Source organism: Oncorhynchus gorbuscha, linkage group LG26 (assembly GCF_021184085.1).
Source record: "Oncorhynchus gorbuscha isolate QuinsamMale2020 ecotype Even-year linkage group LG26, OgorEven_v1.0, whole genome shotgun sequence".
NCBI classification, from domain to species: Eukaryota; Metazoa; Chordata; class Actinopteri; order Salmoniformes; family Salmonidae; genus Oncorhynchus; species Oncorhynchus gorbuscha.
Genome location: NC_060198.1, coordinates 24161895 through 24180220, shown reverse-complemented (window position 1 = coordinate 24180220; position 18326 = coordinate 24161895). Strand labels below are relative to the sequence as shown.

At 45.2% G+C, this 18326-nt stretch overlaps 1 protein-coding gene across 1 annotated transcript; it reads left to right on the top strand.

The window, feature by feature from the left end:
- The first annotated feature begins 7723 nt into the window (after positions 1 to 7723).
- On the top strand, positions 7724 to 13604 carry LOC124016360 (proline-rich protein 15-like protein A). The gene is made up of 2 exons (XM_046331922.1): positions 7724 to 7959; positions 11810 to 13604. Exon 2 carries the CDS (start codon positions 11861 to 11863, stop codon positions 12182 to 12184), a length of 324 nt encoding a protein of 107 aa, XP_046187878.1. The 5' UTR covers positions 7724 to 7959; positions 11810 to 11860; the 3' UTR covers positions 12185 to 13604.
- The last annotated feature ends 4722 nt before the right edge of the window (positions 13605 to 18326 follow it).

The following is an 18326-nucleotide window of genomic DNA, read 5'->3' as shown; positions in this document are numbered from 1 at the left end:
GGAAAAAGGTTAGTCCCTAGCATCACTAAAAGTGTAGGAGACTACTAGATTGGTGTGGTCCAAAACTGGGATAAGTACCAATCATTGCGGGACAGTTCACCCTCAAAGAAACATTTCTCAGATGCTTCCACAAGTCAAATGTAGTTTAGGTATGGACCGTAAGACTCCGTATCTCACTCAATCTGTTCTTTAGGTCCCCGTATGCAATACCAAACATCGACAGGATTGGGAATGAAGGGACAGATAGACACCATCTAATTACATTTCAAATGGTCATCAACCCAATCATCCTTCGCTCTATGGGGCTACAAAAACGTTGGTGCTGTTCCCTACACCAAGACCCCATCATCTATCCCTAAACCTACAGACCCGGCTTTTAGTCTTAGTCTAGTTACTCTTCTAACATACCACGAAGTGGAAGGGAGAGAGTTAATGCCGATCGGCAGCCATCAGTTTAATCATAATCAGGAGGCTAAAGAGGAGTAATGGAACTCGGGCTCCGGGCCGCGCTTGTGTTTTCCGCCGTAGATTAGCCGCTGATTTGCATAGCGCCTTCCTTCATCCCGGTAGCGGCGGAGACAGGTTGTCCTCCTCGGACACAGTCAAGCGTAGCTCCCGGAGCCGATTTGACAAATGGATCCGCGCAGCGCTTGTCTTTGGGCTGGAGGGACTGGGGGGGAAGGAGGGGACGTGGAGGCGGGGAAGGGGTAGCGGTGAGGACAGTGATTGATAGCCGACGTGGTAAATAGTGCAGAACTTTTTTTTAATAGGAGTACAAGAGGTGTTTAAAAATCGCAGTAATGGTGAAATATGGAGCCACGGGAGGGAGGGAATGGGAGGGAGGAAGGGAATGGGAGGGAGGGAACGGGAGGGAGGGAGGGAACGGGAGGGAGGGAACGGGAGGGAGGGAACGGGAGGCAGAGAGGGAACGGGAGGGAGGGAACGGGAGGGAGGGAACGGGAGGGAGGGGGAAGAGGGGAGGGAGGGAGGGAACGGGAGGTAGGGAATAGGAGGGAGGGAGGGAGGGAACGGGAGGGAGACATAGGAGGTAAGGTAGAGGGGGAGGGTTGGTGGGAGGAGATTTTATATTTTATTTAAAAAGAAGGCGTTTTGACTTTTGAGATGCGTGTTTCTGCGAGTATGTGTGTGTGTGTGTGTGTGTGTGTGTGTGTGTGTGTGTGTGTGTGTGTTACCGTGTCACTCTCTGGTTTTATCAATTGGACATATTTTGCTGAACCGAATTGAACTTTTCCATTCCATGTCAGTTGATCTTGGAAACAATCCCAGTTGTCAAGATGCGATGGGATGTTGACACTAGTGGAGAGTGGTGACAGTGCTCTGTATATTAAGCAGCAGCTCTAGCAGGCTCAGATTGGATTCTGAAACCAAATGTTTGGCCTATCTGTCCATCAACGGAGAGGAAGTGCCGCTTAGCTCACCTATTAGACGTAGGAAGGAAAAAGAAAGAAAAAAACTCCTGGGACTCGATATGGTTCGTACTTTTATGCTTTCAACTCGTGTCATCCACTATCTTGCCAATTCCAATGTCATCGCTGTTGTCATTACCGTCGCTCTGTGTTCCTGGCCAACATTCACACGGTCGTCAGTGTTAGACGCACATGTCTATCATCCCAGTTTGACCACGAACGGCGTTACCGTAGGAACCTCATCGTCATCATCATCGTCGTTATGAGCTATTGCGGCACTGATACCCACAATTTGAAATAGGAAGTGGCTATTTAGCTAAATGGAAAAGAAGGACCATTCTACAGTATGACTGAATGGGTGATCAGGGCCTGGAAGTGTTGAAGGTAACTAGAACAGCCATAAAATAGAACATATGCCACTGCCAATCAATAAAGGATGCCATGAATGGTTGTGTCAAACATGTTACCCCCCACCCCGGCACGCTCCATCCCCCGCTCCCACTGTAAACCGGTAACGCTGGTGCATAGTGGACCTGACTGGAGAGGAAGTGGCCATTAAAGCACGGGTTACAGCTAATCTGTTACACCCATGCATTTTGAAGACATGGCCGGGGTGAGGGAAGAGGGTGAGAGTGTTTGCATGTTTGAGGTGGTTGTTGTGTGTGTGTGTGCATGCATGCATGTGTGTTTGGGGGTGGGTGGGTGTGTATTTGTGAGTCAGGTGTGTGTGTGTATGTGTGTGTGTTTGGGGGTGGGTTGGTGTGTATTTGTGGGTCAGGTGTGTGTGTATGTGTGTGTGTTTGGGGGTGGGTGGGTGTGTATTTGTGGGTCAGGTGTGTGTGTATGCGTGTGTGTGTGTTTTTGTGGGTCAGGTGTGTGTGTGTGTAGGACTGAGGCTGGTGGTGGGGTTCTAATGGATGGCTCCCATCACTCACTGTGCCTCCTCCGCCGCCCTCGGTAACGAGCGACTGGAGTGATGGGGTGGGCATGAAGAGGGAAGGAGGGATAGAGGAATGGAGGGCAGCAGGAGGATGTAACGGTGCTTTGAGTGTCCTGAGAGAGAGATAGAGAGAGAGAGAGAGAGAGAGAGAGAGAGAGAGAGAGAGACAGAGAGACAGAGAGACAGAGAGACAGAGAGACAGAGAGACAGAGAGACAGAGAGACAGAGGTGTGTCTGGGGGTCCCCACCGCCATGAGTTAAGCTCTCTCTGCTGTGAAATTAAAATGGAGTCGCACGCGAGAGGAGAATGAGAGCGGCGAGGAGAGGAGAGGGAAGGGGGGCTACCTTGTGCTTAAGGGGACAGCCCTCCTTCAGAATCACATTTACAGAGCACCTCTATCTCTCTCTCTCTCTCAATTCAAAGGGATTTACTGGAATGGGAAACATTCCAATTCATTGCCAAAGCAAGTGGAATAGATTACAAACAAAACTGAAATAAATAATAAAAAATGAACATTAAACACACAAAAGGTTCAAAAGGAATAGAGACATTTCAAATGTCATATTGTGGCTATATACAGTGCTGTAACTATGTGCAAATAGTTAAAGTACAAAAGGGAAAATAAATAAACATCACTCTCCCTCTCCCCTTTCCTCCACTCTCCCTCTTCATTATTCTCCCAATGACCAACTCATTGTTCTTCACTGCTCTTTCCTCTGATTGAGTAGAACACTGTATTTATAAACTGTGTGTCTGAATCCTAAAATATACAGAACATTCTCAATTGTTTTTATGAAATCACGAGATTGAGTGTAAACGAGTGTCAATATGCTCTACTGCCACCTGGTTTCCTATCACCATTACTACCGCATTCAAACCGTTGTCCCCATCTGATCATTTTCCCTGCAATTATAGGGTGAGATCACAGGGTGGCAGTGTTACTTAGGACTCCCTTACAACTTCAACCATCTCATGTGTGTCGACAACAGCTATTGGTAAGTTTTTTTTTAAAACACCCCCAACATATTCAACCTGGTTCTTCTCCCGACATCAGTCATTTCAGTGGCGTCGTGGTACAACAATTCCCACTAGCAACCAGTGGACTGTAGTCTGTAAGTCTGTAAGACACTCCCCAGGACTTGGAGCAGGACCCAGAGTTGTCTAGCTGCGCTAGACTGACCTAGTGGACCCACAGCCAACGTGCCACATGGGAGAGCAGCACCGAGGTGCCATGGTTTCCTGGTGCCAGAGACTACGGTGGCCTAATTGCTTTAGAGGTCTGCCACCAGCAGGACAGCACGAGTGAAGTTACTGCCATGGCAGAGTGCCAGCCCTGTGTTTGATGGCAGAGAGCCCAGCAGTGCCCAGTGATGTCATAAGAGCGTCTGCTAAATGACTTAAATGTAATGTAAAATGATGTACAATGCTGGCGGGTGCCCTCTGCTGGACAATGTGACTACTACACCAGGTGACATGATATTTGATGGTCTCTATTGTTTTAAGGAAATATTTGACCCAAATGCCTCGTCTGGCATCAGTGGTAGATTATAAAGAGAGGCTATCACAGTTTTTTTTGAGAGGTCACACAGCTTTTTTTTGGGGGGGGGGGGGGTGGAATCCTTACATGTCTCTTGTCATTGGGTGTATGTGCTTTTCTAGTCCCTGTCCACAAGGAGGTGCAGTTGCAAAAACCGCTTCAACTCAATAAACAATTTATACCCACTGGCCCACTGACCCACTGACAACACAATAGATGCATAACCAACAACATATCAAAAATCAAAACACTACACACACACACACACACACACACACACAAAACGACAAGAATGACATCTGGGTAAAACACACACACACACACACACACAAAACGACAAGAATGACATTGGGTAAAGCACACACACACACAACACGACAAGAATGACATCTGGGTAAAGCACACACACACACAAAACGACAAGAATGACATCTGGGTAAAGCACACACACACACAAAACGACAAGAATGACATCTGGGTAAAGCACACACACACACACAAAACGACAAGAATGACATCTGGGTAAAGCACACACACACACACAAAACGACAAGAATGACATCTGGGTAAAGCACACACACACAAAACGACAAGAATGACATCTGGGTAAAGCACACACACACAAAACGACAAGAATGACATCTGGGTAAAACACAGTGCATATTGTATCGACATGCCTTTACAGTACGATGTGACAGTGCCAGTTCCTCTAGCAGATTGGCAGGTGGATTATGCTGTACGTAGAATCAGTTTGACAGGGAAGAATCTTCTATTTGGCTCGTGACACTGGTTTCCGTTATCTGCGAGCCAGTTGTGATTGATGCCGGGACGTATTTGCTTATCTACGTCGTTACAGTTCTGCACGGGGTGCCTGCTTTGAATGAGCGTTTCATTGCGTGGGCACTTTACTATATTTTCCAGTCTCAGCAAACAGTCGTGTCAAATTGCCATCGATGTCAGGTAACATTACTGTTGATTACAAATGATATTAAATCAGATCTTCTCCCAAGTGAATGATTTGGTGTCTACTTTTTTTGTTGTTGTTATCCACCAAGTAAACCAAATCAATGTGATTAACCAGGACCCAGTCGTAAGAGGTGAAGTTCGCTCCCATTTTTCGCCCACCCAGGTGCAGACCAGAGCAGAAATGTTCTGTGCTTTCTGCGATCCACCGTCAGAAACAAGGACCCATTTGTAGGGCCACGTGCTGCTGTCTGTCTAAGGTCCCTGTTTACCTAGAAGTTCAGATCAAATCAAATTTTGGTGTAGACCTTACCGGGAAATGCTTACTTGCAAGCCCTTAACCAACAACGCAGTTCAACAAGAGTTAAGAAAATATTTGCTAAATAAACTAAAGACAAAAATATTCAACCTCCTCCTCCTGACATCAGTCATTTCAGTCGTGGTACAACAAGCCCCACTAAAAACTACAATAAAAAGTAACACATTAAAAATAACCACAGCGTGGCTATATACTGAGGTAATTTGTAAGGGGGAAAGTGACTATGCACAGATAACCATTCTCCTCATCTCTGTCCCTCTCTATCACAGACTAACACACACATGATCCCTTTGGCCCGTTCTCCTTCTCCACACCTACGTGTTTGAAGTACTGAAACACTCATTCGGGGGTCAGAGGTCAGAAGGAACAGTATGTGTCGAGCCATGCGACCTCTTGTGCAGTGCTGGTAAAAGAGAGCGCTGTTGGGTGTTGGATGGTGTGTCCCTTCTCAATTGTGTCTGTTGTTCAGGCATCTGCCAATAAAACACTCATGCTGAGACACACACACCCAGCCTGTCCCAGAAAAGAGAGAGAGAGAGAGAGAGAGAGAGAGAGAGAGAGAGAGAGAGAGAGAGAGAGAGAGAGAGAGAGAGAGAGAGAGAGAGAGAGAGAGAGAGAGAGAGAGAGAGAGAGAGAGAGATCAGACAAAGGGAGGGAGGGGTGCATGTGCTGTGCTGATACAAATGGCCTGAGCCTTTTAAATAAGGTTCATAAGCCGCCCTGAATGCTTTATTCACTGTACTGTGCTGTCAAGCTTGCCCATTGGTCTCACCATAAAGCAGTGGCTCTTATTCCAACTCAGAGCTCATCACCAGATCAAATCTCACATGACCGCTTCTGCCCAGAACATGCAAACTGATATGAAGCTGAGATGTGCTTGAGATCTAAGGATGGCATTGTTGGACGTTTTGCATGACGTGACCGTGGCAGAGATTGATAGGACAAGGGGCGCTGCTCAGGCAATTTCCTCCCTCTTCAATCTGATCTTTTAAATTGCTCATAGCGCTATATGAAGTAACATTATTGTAGAGCTCAGATAGTCATAACATGATATTATGATACAGGACAATGGGGTTCATATCTGTGTTTGTTAAAGTTAGGCAGGGCTTGGTCGGTAGGGATGTCCTTGTCTCATCGCGCACCAGCGACTCCTGTGGCGAGCCGGGGGCAGTGCGCGCTAACCAAGGTTGCCAGGGGTTGGATGCGCGCTGTGTTAAGAAGCAGTACGGCTGGCTGGGTTGTGTTTCGGAGGACGCATGACTTTCAACCTTTGTCTCTCCCGAGCCCGTACGGGAGTTGTAGAGATGAGACAAGATAGTAGCTACTACAACAATTGGATACCACGAAATTGGGGAGAAAAGGGGGTAAAATTCACAAAAAAAATAAAAATAATAAGTTGTGGACGACATGATGTAGGAAGTCAGAAAAACTGTACTTGCCCACTGTCCCATGTTGCTTCAGGGAAAGTCACTGGCGAAACATGTGTACGAAACAACAAACCCTTTCCCTCAAAAGGCACGCCTTGATTGTGGTAATTGTCCATATCGCCCTTCGAGAGACACTTATCACATGATTATAGGTTTATGGGCCTTTAGCAGGCAGATGGTTGACTACTTTGGAGCTGGACACAAGGAACCACACTATCTAGACTTGTGGGGACAGGACCCATCGACAGGGAGAGATGAGCTGGGTTATATAAGGCCTCTTTGTTTTTGTTTTACGGCAGCCATTTTGGGTCTTAAGGATGTTTTCAACTGAAACAAGCGGCCTTGGAGGTTGTTTTATCGGGTGGTTGACGTTTGTGTCTGCGTCGGTTCCGCTTTCCCTGAGCCCGGATATTGGCAGTGGGCTGAAGAGGGTTGTACGAGACCTCTGCTGTCTTACCCTTTGAATAAATATACAAAATAGATTTGGGGGGGGCCGTCATTGTAGGTGTTTGCGTGTGTCTGAATCGGTGTCATTGCATATTCAGGAGTGTAATATTGGTACACATGTGGTTTATGTATCCAAGAGCTTCTAAAACGACACGCTGACACCAAACAACGGTGTCAATAAAAACCGAAGCCACAGAGATGGGAATTTCTTCATGCATCCCAGGGATAAAGCCGTTTGGTTACATACTAACCAACGTCCTACTTCTGAGGGAGCGAGACAAAACCGTAACGCCGGGCGTGATGGAAACCAACACGAATACAACATGATATCTACTGGCGCGCAGATCTATAACCGTAAAGTCATGTTCATCCTCTCTGACCTCTGCCAGGCTTTACAGAGTTGCAAGCCTCCTGTCTGACTGAACCAACAGTGCATTTGCATGGCAGCCACAGCCAAAGTGCCGTCAGAGTGATTTGGCAGAACGCGTAATAAGTCGAGCGGATCTATTGAGCGTCGATCTACGCTCTTCCCTCACCTCGCTGTCGCCCCGGTTGTGTTTACTCAAGTCCCAGTGGGCGGGGTCTGTAGTGCTCCACTCAGCTGAGTGTGTATCTGTGTGACAGGAGGAGGGACGAAGGTTGCACCTGTAGCTCTACACCTGACTATCAGAGAGAGACAGAGAGAGAGAGAGAGAATAGGCTGTACAGGGGAGGACGAAGAAGACGAAGGGAAGGACAGCAGTAAAAGGATAAGAGTGGAAGAGGATTCTGGAGTGGATATTGGAGTGGCAATGATCTAATATTTGAGTCGATATATTTGGCTTTCCTAGCAGGGTTCGTCCCATAAACTATTAAGCTTTGGGAGGAAGGTCGTCTCCAGATCTCTACATATATACAGGTGAGGTTATTGCATACACACACAGCCTTGTACAACTAACCTTGTGGGGATACACAATTCAGTCCCATTCAAAATCCTGTTATCCCTAACCCTTAACCTAACGCTAACCGTACCATTACCGTAACCCTAACCTTAACCCTTACTCTAACCCTAGCTCCTAACCCTAAAACTAAATCTAGCTCCTAATCCTAATCCTAACCCTAAATCTAACTTTAACCCAGCATTTGAGCTTGTGGGGACCAACAAAATGTCCCCAGTTGGTCAAATTTTTGTTTGTTTACTATTCTTGTGGACACACACACACACACACACACACACACACCCTAAACTGTGCCTTGACAATGTATAATTAGCAACATTTTGCCAGATCGCAAGATTGTAAATGATGAAATATTGACGATCAAAATGTAAGCGCTAGTTGTATTTTACTTCACAACGTCAAATATCGGGCTTACTACCCTCTTCCCGTAACATACCTAAACCAGATGAATACCTCTTAAACTGACCGAGAGTGGACTTCAGACAGAACGGGCTTCCTTGGGCCCCTCGTACCAGTTAGCAATAAGGACCTTTGAACACTGAGCCTTTTGACCACACACACACACACACACACACACACACACACACACACACACACACTGGGTAAACACTAAGCTGTTAGCACACACTGCACCTAACTGATTGCACTGTTCCTTGGTGACCGTATGTCAATGTGTCTACATTTGTATGGATTCAATACAATACTCTCGCTGGCTATGTCAGCTGTAAAATACCAACGTGACACTTTCATTTGCGTAACTCGCCTTGACATCCTACTCTTCGCTAATAATTACCAGCTGTATGATCTTATAGTCACGGCACCAATTTAACATTTACCAAAACGTATATCCTTCGAGGGAATGACCCCAGCCCTAATGGCCGGCATATTGTCCACTGTTGCGCCAAAGCCTGCATAATGCAATAGTTTGACAGATTGACTGCAAGGGAGTTTCCCCTCATATTTGACCGTGCTCCACATTTGGTAAAAATATTTGATGTGTGAATTCCCAGATAAAGAGTCCAACCTTAGCGTGGGGAAATGGAGCTATCGGCTTTAATTGCAGACGGTTATCGCCAAAGGTGACTTGCCCGTCAGTGGCGTTGAGCCCAGAGTCTGCACACACAGGTGGATGTTTGCCGTAGCGTAGACCTTCCACAGGACTGGAAGGGTTACTACAGAGTGTACAGGGATATGGTCTCACTAGACATCTGGGATCTTAAGCGCAGGTCTTTACTGCCTGTGACGCACCGGCGATACACTTTCTTTCGGGAAAGAATAACAGCATGGTGATTTTGCTGGCTTGACTGAGTTTCATGACGAGCAACATGGACATTATCCTTATGACCTTGAAGGGATGGCCAAAGGCCATCCCAAATAGTCACGCGACACAGCCACGGCCGTAAAATGAATGACTCTCTAAAATTGAGATCTCAAGTTTCCTTGTGGAGTTCCACATGACGCCGTGTAAACGGACTCAGCACTTGGAGCTTTACTTGGAAGTTACCTTGTCAGCTGACCTGGACAACCGGCTGTGCCAGCGACTAGTCCAGGAAACGGTAAAGCTACTTGACAGATGTCCTGCTCTGAAGGAGGCTGTGAAATGGGAAATCTAGGTTACTGATGGCTAAAGGACAAGAGGTGGACGGAATGACGGAGAGACAGACAGAGCGGATGACCTGAGAATGAGCTATGTTGAACGTCACTGACTGACTGGCATTCCAACGGGCAATAGAACGGGCATTAGAACGGGCACTAGAACGGGCAATAGAACGGGTATTAGAACGGGCACTAGAACGGGCAATAGAACGGGTATTAGAACGGGCACTAGAACGGGCAATAGAACGGGTATTAGAACGGGCACTAGAACGGGCAATAGAACGGGTATTAGAACGGGCACTAGAACGGGTATTAGAACGGGCACTAGAACGGGCAATAGAACGGGTATTAGAAAGGGCACTAGAACGGGCACTAGAACGGGCACTAGAACAGGCACTAGAACTAATAAGGAAACCCGCTGTAGAAGGGTCATAAAATGGGTTGCACTTTGACTGCAAGACAACCAACCACAAATAGGGCAGTACTATTGGTAAACCCAGATAAACAATTTAGCGTTACAAATATGTTAGGGTGAATAACAATTGACAAGTAAAAAAAACATACTGTAAAACCAAGAAATGATCGCACGTAAAAGCCAGATATTAGACCAGACATATCTTAGACAGACTATTAATGCTGAGGCAGATGAAATGATGCCCAGACTAGCTTTGCCCTCTGAACGTTTCACCCTGGCAGGAAACCAGTCAAAGGAACTCAAACATTAACATGTTGGCCAAGTGTAGCCGCTTGGCCAACACAAAAGCAGTCTTGGCTTCTGTTTGCTCATCCACAAACCGAAACCCAACCCTCAGCTATCGGGTTAAAGGTCACCAGCACCTAAACAGATCACCAAACGTACATTAGCATATTCTATGGAAATTTCCACGGTGTTGCTAGGCGACCGGTGCGTAATGGCCTATTCCCTTCTTCTGGGGGGGGGGGGGGGGGGAGAGTGGCACAAAGCCGAGGCTTTATCTGTGTGCAGCGAGGGCAGAGCAGTGTGCGTGTGTTCACGTGTCTGTTTTTACGTTTGCTACATGTGTTTGCTACATGTGGGTTCCCTCCGCCTGCATGCCTGTGTTCGCCTTTGCCTGCACATCACATAGTTCATCTGGTAAATGATGTACGTAAATGAGGTACGTGTGCTGGTAAATCAGTACACGTTTGCTTATGTGGGCAGATTTACCTGTGTAGAAACCCACAGGACAGACAATACAACCTGCTCTGCCTGTATTACACAATGAACAGCCAAACTCTCCCACGACTGTTCCAGTCAGAGCAGGAGCACTTAAACTGCACCGACACACAACAGAACACGTGATTTTTGGAATGCCCCTTTAATATTTGTTTGCAGAACGATTCACCTGGAATTTAAAAAGCTTTTCACCTGGGTACATCCCTCTCTAGTCCTGACAGGGGAAACGGTCATTGAAAGTGAAACACTGAACAGAAACTCGCGGTTGAATGAATTACTTTAATGAGTGGTTGGTTTTGAACCCAGGCCAGGGGAATTTCAGCTAGAAAGATAAGTAAATGAATTCCCGGAAATGACTGCATCCGAATTGAACTAACCCCACACTCAGGTTTGCGTTAGCAGTAGTCGTTGTTGTAGGAGTAGCGGTAGTAGTCATATTTATTGTGATGGTGGTGGCAACAATGGTAGAGGGATTGATAATGGCAGTAGTAGCGGCAGAAGGAGTGGCCATGGTAGCGCGGCGCTTGCAATTCAAAGAGCAACACCTCAGTACGAGAGATTGGGCAACCCGTGAGTGTCATCTCATCCTAGAAAGGGTTTGGCTGAAATATGAGGCGCTATTAGCAGCCAACACATTTAGCTTGGCCAACACACACTAGGAGTAACCCAATCTCCAGCGGTGCCCTGTCATCCCTCCACCATATGGTGGCTATTGAGTTCCCCTGAAATATTCAGGAGGGCTCAGTCCGTTCCTCCTGACACAGATCTATCTCACACAGAGTCAGGTTACTGTGGTTAGGGCTTAGGGTAAGAGGTGTGGCAAGAGTTTGAATGGGGAATGGGAAAAGAGTCATAGGGGGATTTAACGTAACTCTCCCTCCCTCACTCTTCTCTCTGAGAGTTCATGACTAATGTCTGATCCATCTTCACTGTAAACATTGTGGAGCTGTAAAGCTACAGTTGTTAACTAACATATTACTAAACTTCTCTCGCTCTTTCTCTCCCTACATCAACCCAAGGCCCCTCCATTCTTCCATCCCACTCTCCCTCCTCTGTGTTTGTGTGTGGTCATGGCTGACCCGTCGCCTGGCTGGTGGAAGCTGACCTTCCTACGTAAGAAGAAGTCAGAGCCCAAGGTTCTGTACGAGATCCCAGCGGAGCACGGCAGCAATACCACACCCCACAGTGGAGCCCCCGGGCCAGTAGAGGGCAACACAGAGGACAGCCAATTGAACGCCCGTCTGGAGAGGATAGTCGATAAGACGGCCACCAAGGGACGCCATGTCAAAGTGTCCCACTCTGGACGTTTTAAAGAGAAGAAGAAGATCAGGGCCACGTTAGCAGAAACGCCCGATCTGTTCCCTGGTCACAAGCCTAGCGACAAGAACCTCTGAGCTCTGGGAAATTAGTTCACGTACACACCACGCAAACACACCACGCAAACACACCACGCAAACACACCAAAACGTCATGTCTTTCTCTATCAAACAAATTCGTGCAGACTCAAACACAGAAGACTCTCTTTGCCTCTCCCTCAAACACATACATTGGTCTCACCATTTCACACGGTCCCTCTATCACACCCAGGAACACGCACAGAGATGAAAGGCAGTGCATCCCATTGGGCCATGACATTTTGTGTCAATCCAGTCAGATATCTCTGTTCTTTCGTTCCCTAGAAATCTGGGACTGACTGAGAGTCTTTGTAGGCATCTCAGTATCACACTCTCTCTGTCCCTTCCATCTATAATCAGTGGAGTGGTGGAAGAATGGGACACCTGATTCTCCCCTGTCTGTCTGCATCCTACCTAGGCCACGAATACATAAACAGACTACCTTTAATAAGGTGCTATTAGTCATCTCCGATTTTAAATATTCAACAGGTCCTAAGGACATGGGGAGTTTCAGGTCATGCATATTACACTGTACAGTCATTGTACGGTACAGAATGTGTACTTTATTGGTGTTGCTAAGTTTCTTGTCTGTTCAAAAGCAAATAGGTAACGTATGAAACAGACGTTGTTGTTTGCATAACAGCTTTATGACCTAGAGGGCATGGTTACTGGCTGTTAGAGGTTGACTGGTTTCCATAGCAAAATACTGTCACGTGTCATTCGTGGACATGTCACCTCAAAAATCAATTGTTCTAAAACTAACCTGAGTTTTAAAACCTGAGTATATATTGTCCTGTTTTTTTTTCTTTCTTTAAAGCTTTTTAAAAATACCGGTAGGCCTCTCTATCCCTTCAGAATTTAACCTCAAACTAGACAAACGTTTCAGTTTTTCTTCTAGTTGCACTTTCTAATGTAAAAGTGAAGGACTGCTTCATAGATCGACTGCAAGGCTCCAACATAACTCCTCTGCATTTCTCCAGTGTTGCTTCAGTGTTTACAACAGTCTTTTGAATATATTGGCAGACACTGAAGCCAAACTAAAACCAGAGATGGAAGAGGAAGTGAGACACCCCACTTGCTGTTTTTTTTTTTTGGTTCAATGAAGTAAGTGGACCAGACCCAGCTGCTATTGCATTGGTGGCTATAGTCGACACACCCAGTTAAGTAGACTGGAACGGACTATTTATATTCGATGGTAAACGGCCTGAGTGAATTATCTTCACTTATCCACCATATTCGCTAAAACTACTCATGAGATCCCTCCTCTACAAAGACTGAAAAAGTACATTCCATTTCATTTCATTTTCACTTTCTACACTGAATGACAAAAATCACTTTCATTGAAATGGTGCTGTACATTGAGTAATTTTGTAAAATAAATACAGACTTGTTTTATAAATAAAATATATGTCTTATTTTATTGAAATGCTTAAGGCTCTTTCTTGTGTTACTGTGGACTCATTCCATTGCCCTCTAGGAGGATGCCCTCTAGTGGGAACAAGCCCAATGTTTATCTCAAAGTTGGCACATTCGATCTAGGCAGCAGGGTTGGGGTAAATTCCATTTGATTTCCAGTCAATTCAGAAAGTAAGCCAAATTCCAATTCCAATTCCACATTTTCCTCATTGAAAAAGCATTGAAGAGATTTTGAACTTCAGTGTACTTCCTGAATTGACTGGTGTCAAAATTGAATTCACCCCAACCCTGCTAGGTCTATTATGGCTGTGGATCCCAAACGGTTCATTCCCATGACCCCTTCATGAACATGAAACACTACACAAAATGTATACTACCTACCAGTTATAAAAAAAATAATACATGCCATGTTGATGCTTATACTGTCCTTTGGACCTGCATATCTGGGCTTATCAGGTGTGCAGATAGTCCTACTATGATCAACATTGTATTTGTAAATTATATTAGGGATTATAAGGGACTGGGATATCCTGTATATTAAATATAATGTCGTGAATCAATGCACTTACTTGGCTATGATCCAAGGTTTGACAAGTCGGCTATGGCAATCGACGACCACCAGGGGGCAGTGACAAGCCAAAGAAATCAGAGCAATACGCAAAACTCCTTTGAAGAGAGAGAGGAAACAGAGAGAGAGAGAGAAGGAAAGAAAGAAAGAGAAACAGACAGAGATATGGGGAGAAGTTCATTCGAGGAACAACAAGGGATGAAAAAAAATTGACTGAATGACACCGAAGAGGCGCATTGACAAGAAGGAAAACGAACGTGTGCCTGTGTGAAAGAGGCTATGATAGAGTAGCAGAGGCACACAAGGTCTTATCTGATGACATGGAGTCTGAGCTTGCTAAACATATCAAGAATCTTGTGCACCAGTTTAATGGGCTTAGTAGCCTCAAATGCAGAGAACTTGCTTATTAAGAATTGGCACATCAAACAACAGTCAAGAAATGGAAGGGTAAGTTATATTGAACAGAGATCTACAGTATACCGAACAAAAATATAAACGCAACATGCAACAATTTCAAAGACTTTACTGAGTTACAGTTCATATAAGGAAATGAGTCAATTTAAATAAATGATTTAGGCCCTAATCTACGGATTTCACATGACTGGGAATACAGATATGCATCTGTTTGTCATGCAGTGTGACACATCTCCTTCGCATAGAGTTGATCATGCTGTCGATTGTGGCCTGTGGAATGTTGTCCCACACTTCTTTAATGGCTGGGCGAAGTTGCTGGATATTGGAACACGCCGTCGTACACGTTGATCCAGAGCATCCCAAACATGCTCAATGGTTGATATATCTGGTGAGTATGCAGGCCATGGAAGAACTGGGACATTTTCAGTTTCCAGGAATTGTGTTCAGATCCTTGTGACATGGGGCCCTACATTATCATGTTGAAACATTATGTGATGGTGGCGGATGAATGGCACGACAATGGGTCTCAGGATTGCATCATCTGTGTATTCAAATTGCCATCGATAAAATGCAGTTGTGTTCGTTTTCTGTAGCTTATGCCTGCCCATACCATAACCCCACCATGGGGCGAACTGTTTACAAATCATCAAATCGCTCTCCCAAACGCCCCCTGGACACGTGGTCTGCAGTTGTGAGGCCGGTTGGACATATCACCATAATCTCTAAAACAACATTGGCACGACACTGGGTTTCTTATGGTAGAGAAATTAACATCCAGTTCTCTGGCAACAGCTCTGGTGGACATTCATGCAGTCAGCATGCCAATTGCACCCTCAAAACCTGAGACATCTGTGGCATTGTGTTGTGTGACAAAACTGCACATTTTAGAGTGGCCTTTTATTGTCCCCAGCACAAGGTGCAACTGTGTCTTGTAGTTGAAGCTCGCATCCGCTACAAGACCATGGTGCTTGCCTACAGAGCTGTGAGGGGAACGGCACCTCAGTACCTCCAGGCTTTGATCAGGCCCTACACCCAAATAAGGGCACTGCGTTCATCCACCTCTGGCCTGCTCGCCTCCCTACCACTGAGGAAGTACAGTTCCCGCTCAGCCCAGTCAAAACTGTTCGCTGCTCTGGCTCCACAATGGTGGAACAAACTCCCTCACGACGCCAGGACAGCGGAGTCAATCACCACCTTCCGGAGACACCTGAAACCCCACCTCTTTAAGGAATACCTAGGATAGGATAAAGTAATCCTTCTCACCCCCCCCTTAAAAGATTTAGATGCACTATTGTAAAGTGGCTGTTCCACTGGATGTCATAAGGTGAATGCACCAATTTGTAAGTCGCTCTGGATAAGAGCGTCTGCTAAATGACTTAAATGTAAATGTAAATGTGTGATGACCATGCTGTTTAATCAGCTTCTTGATATGACACACCTGTCAGGTGGATGCATTATCTTGACAAATGAGAAATGCTCAATAACAGGGATGTAAACAAATGTGTGCATGAAATTTGAGAGAAATAAACTTTCCTTGATTTAAACTTTGACCTACCAGCATCATCACCCACTGTCACAGGACACCGTCATCCACTTACCCAAAGGCGGCTCAATTTACCCTGTCCTTAAGCCCAATTTACTCCATAACGAGGGAAGATGTGCCAAGAGACAACTTTATTTGGACAAGCTATATTTTCAAAACGGTTCTGTTTAAATTCATTCGGATTATTTCCAAGGACACACAACATCCTGAAATACATGTAGATATCTTTGTTAGAAATAATACTATATTTTCCTTGACGTAGTGATGCTGAATGTTAAAAATGGCTGAACTTACCCAACTCTCCCCTATACGATCGGGAGGGTGGCACAGGTACACTACACTCTCTTATCAAAAAGAAACTTGCACCCCAAAAAAGACTTAGACTTAAATGATTTTGCTCTTTGGGGAGCATAAGTCCTTCACAAACTTCCTGCAAATATGGTATGTGGCAAATAGTCCCACTTTGCACCATTCACATGTGCTGTTCAAAACATCAAGCTGTAGAGATACCACATTAATTGAGTCAGTTTACTGTAAGCGAACTCTTCCGGTGGACAATTTACATCAAATGACTGACCCAACTACCAGTAATTTTACCTTTCGTTGAGGTGTAGAAAAATCCTGTCAGTTGACAGAGATGTAAGACACATGTTAACAACTGAACTCTACAGACATGTCTATTAGGCTTTGTCTTTCTTCAGTAACTATGCAGTAGCTATTCATCAGGAATCGGGCCTTAAGGTGATACCAAACACTTGTGAAGCATCTCACCTCCTCCTTCCACTGGGTTGAACCCTGTGACCTTATCGTTATGACGACACCTCAATCATAAGCTCCGAGAAAACAAAATGCAACTGCTATAAAAAAAATGTAAGCCTATCATATCACATTCCATGATAATTCTAGCCTAATATTGAGCATTTTTACAGTAACAACCACTGGTCATATATGCTAGTTTACTCACGCAGTTTAGTCACGCGCGCTAGCCAACACAGTCAATACAATCCAGTAACATTACACAGGCTCAGGCCTCTTCAGATTCAGAAGCTCCGTCCCACTGTAAACAGACGTCAATGTCAACGTCTATTCCACGTTGTGCCTTTCTTGTGAAGCTGGAAACGGAAAATAAAATGTTTTTGTTGCCTCTTATCCTCGTCTTTTATTCTCATGCTCCACCCTTGATGTTTAAGAACCTGATTTGCCTTAGGATTGTGGACTCTTAAAGACAGACTTCAACCGTCAGGCAATATCAGATTTCTCTCACAACAAAACATTACTGTAAATACGTTTAATACATGCACACAACTTCTAATATCACCTATTCTGAAAAGTTTAACTCGGGTGGACTTTTATCTCACCTGCATTGTTAGATTGGCTACTGTACTCACGCGTGGGAATTTCTGCGAATGTGCTCCGAGTGTTTGTTTCCGCATAATCGGTGTACGGCATTGAGTTGTACATCTGTGTGTAGTTAGATGTATATGCATACATTTTTTCCCCCACAAGTGTGTAAAGCCTGTGTGTAGTCCCGTGTTGCTCAGTTGATAGAGCATAGCACTTGCAGCGCCAGGGTAGTGGGTTTTATTCTCACCGGGGACAAGTACGGATGAAAATGCATACATCACTATGACAACTCGCTCTGGATAGGAGTGTCTGCTCAATGACTCAAAGGTAGCCAACACATGCGACCACATGCTCAGCAGCACTAGGTACATGTTTGTGCCTGAGTTGAGATGCACATCCTCTAGAATTTCTCAAAGCAGCAGAGCCTGATCCTAAATGTCGATACTCCTGTCAACAGCCGAGAGAGAGAATACCTCACATTCTTTCACATTGCCAGGGCAACTCTCATTGGCCCATTCTAGGCCCTGCGCTTGGTGGCAGTTACATGGGCATATGATTGAGGTGTCGGTCATACCAGTTTAGCAAGGCACAGGCATCCTATTTTAACAGTGCATCTTGTGTGTAGCTATCACTAGATTTAATACCACATTGGAGTGTCTTTTTGTTTATGAGGAAAAGTTAGGTGGTTTTATTCCCCCCCCCCCCCAAAAAACAACACAAATCAAATGCTAACGTTTTCAACAAAAGTTTTTTTTTAAACCTGTGTGACTTCATTTTGTAAACATGTGGTTTATTAGGCATATTCTGATAAACAATTTTAATTTAAAACACATTACTAGTGAATATTTGTAATTTAT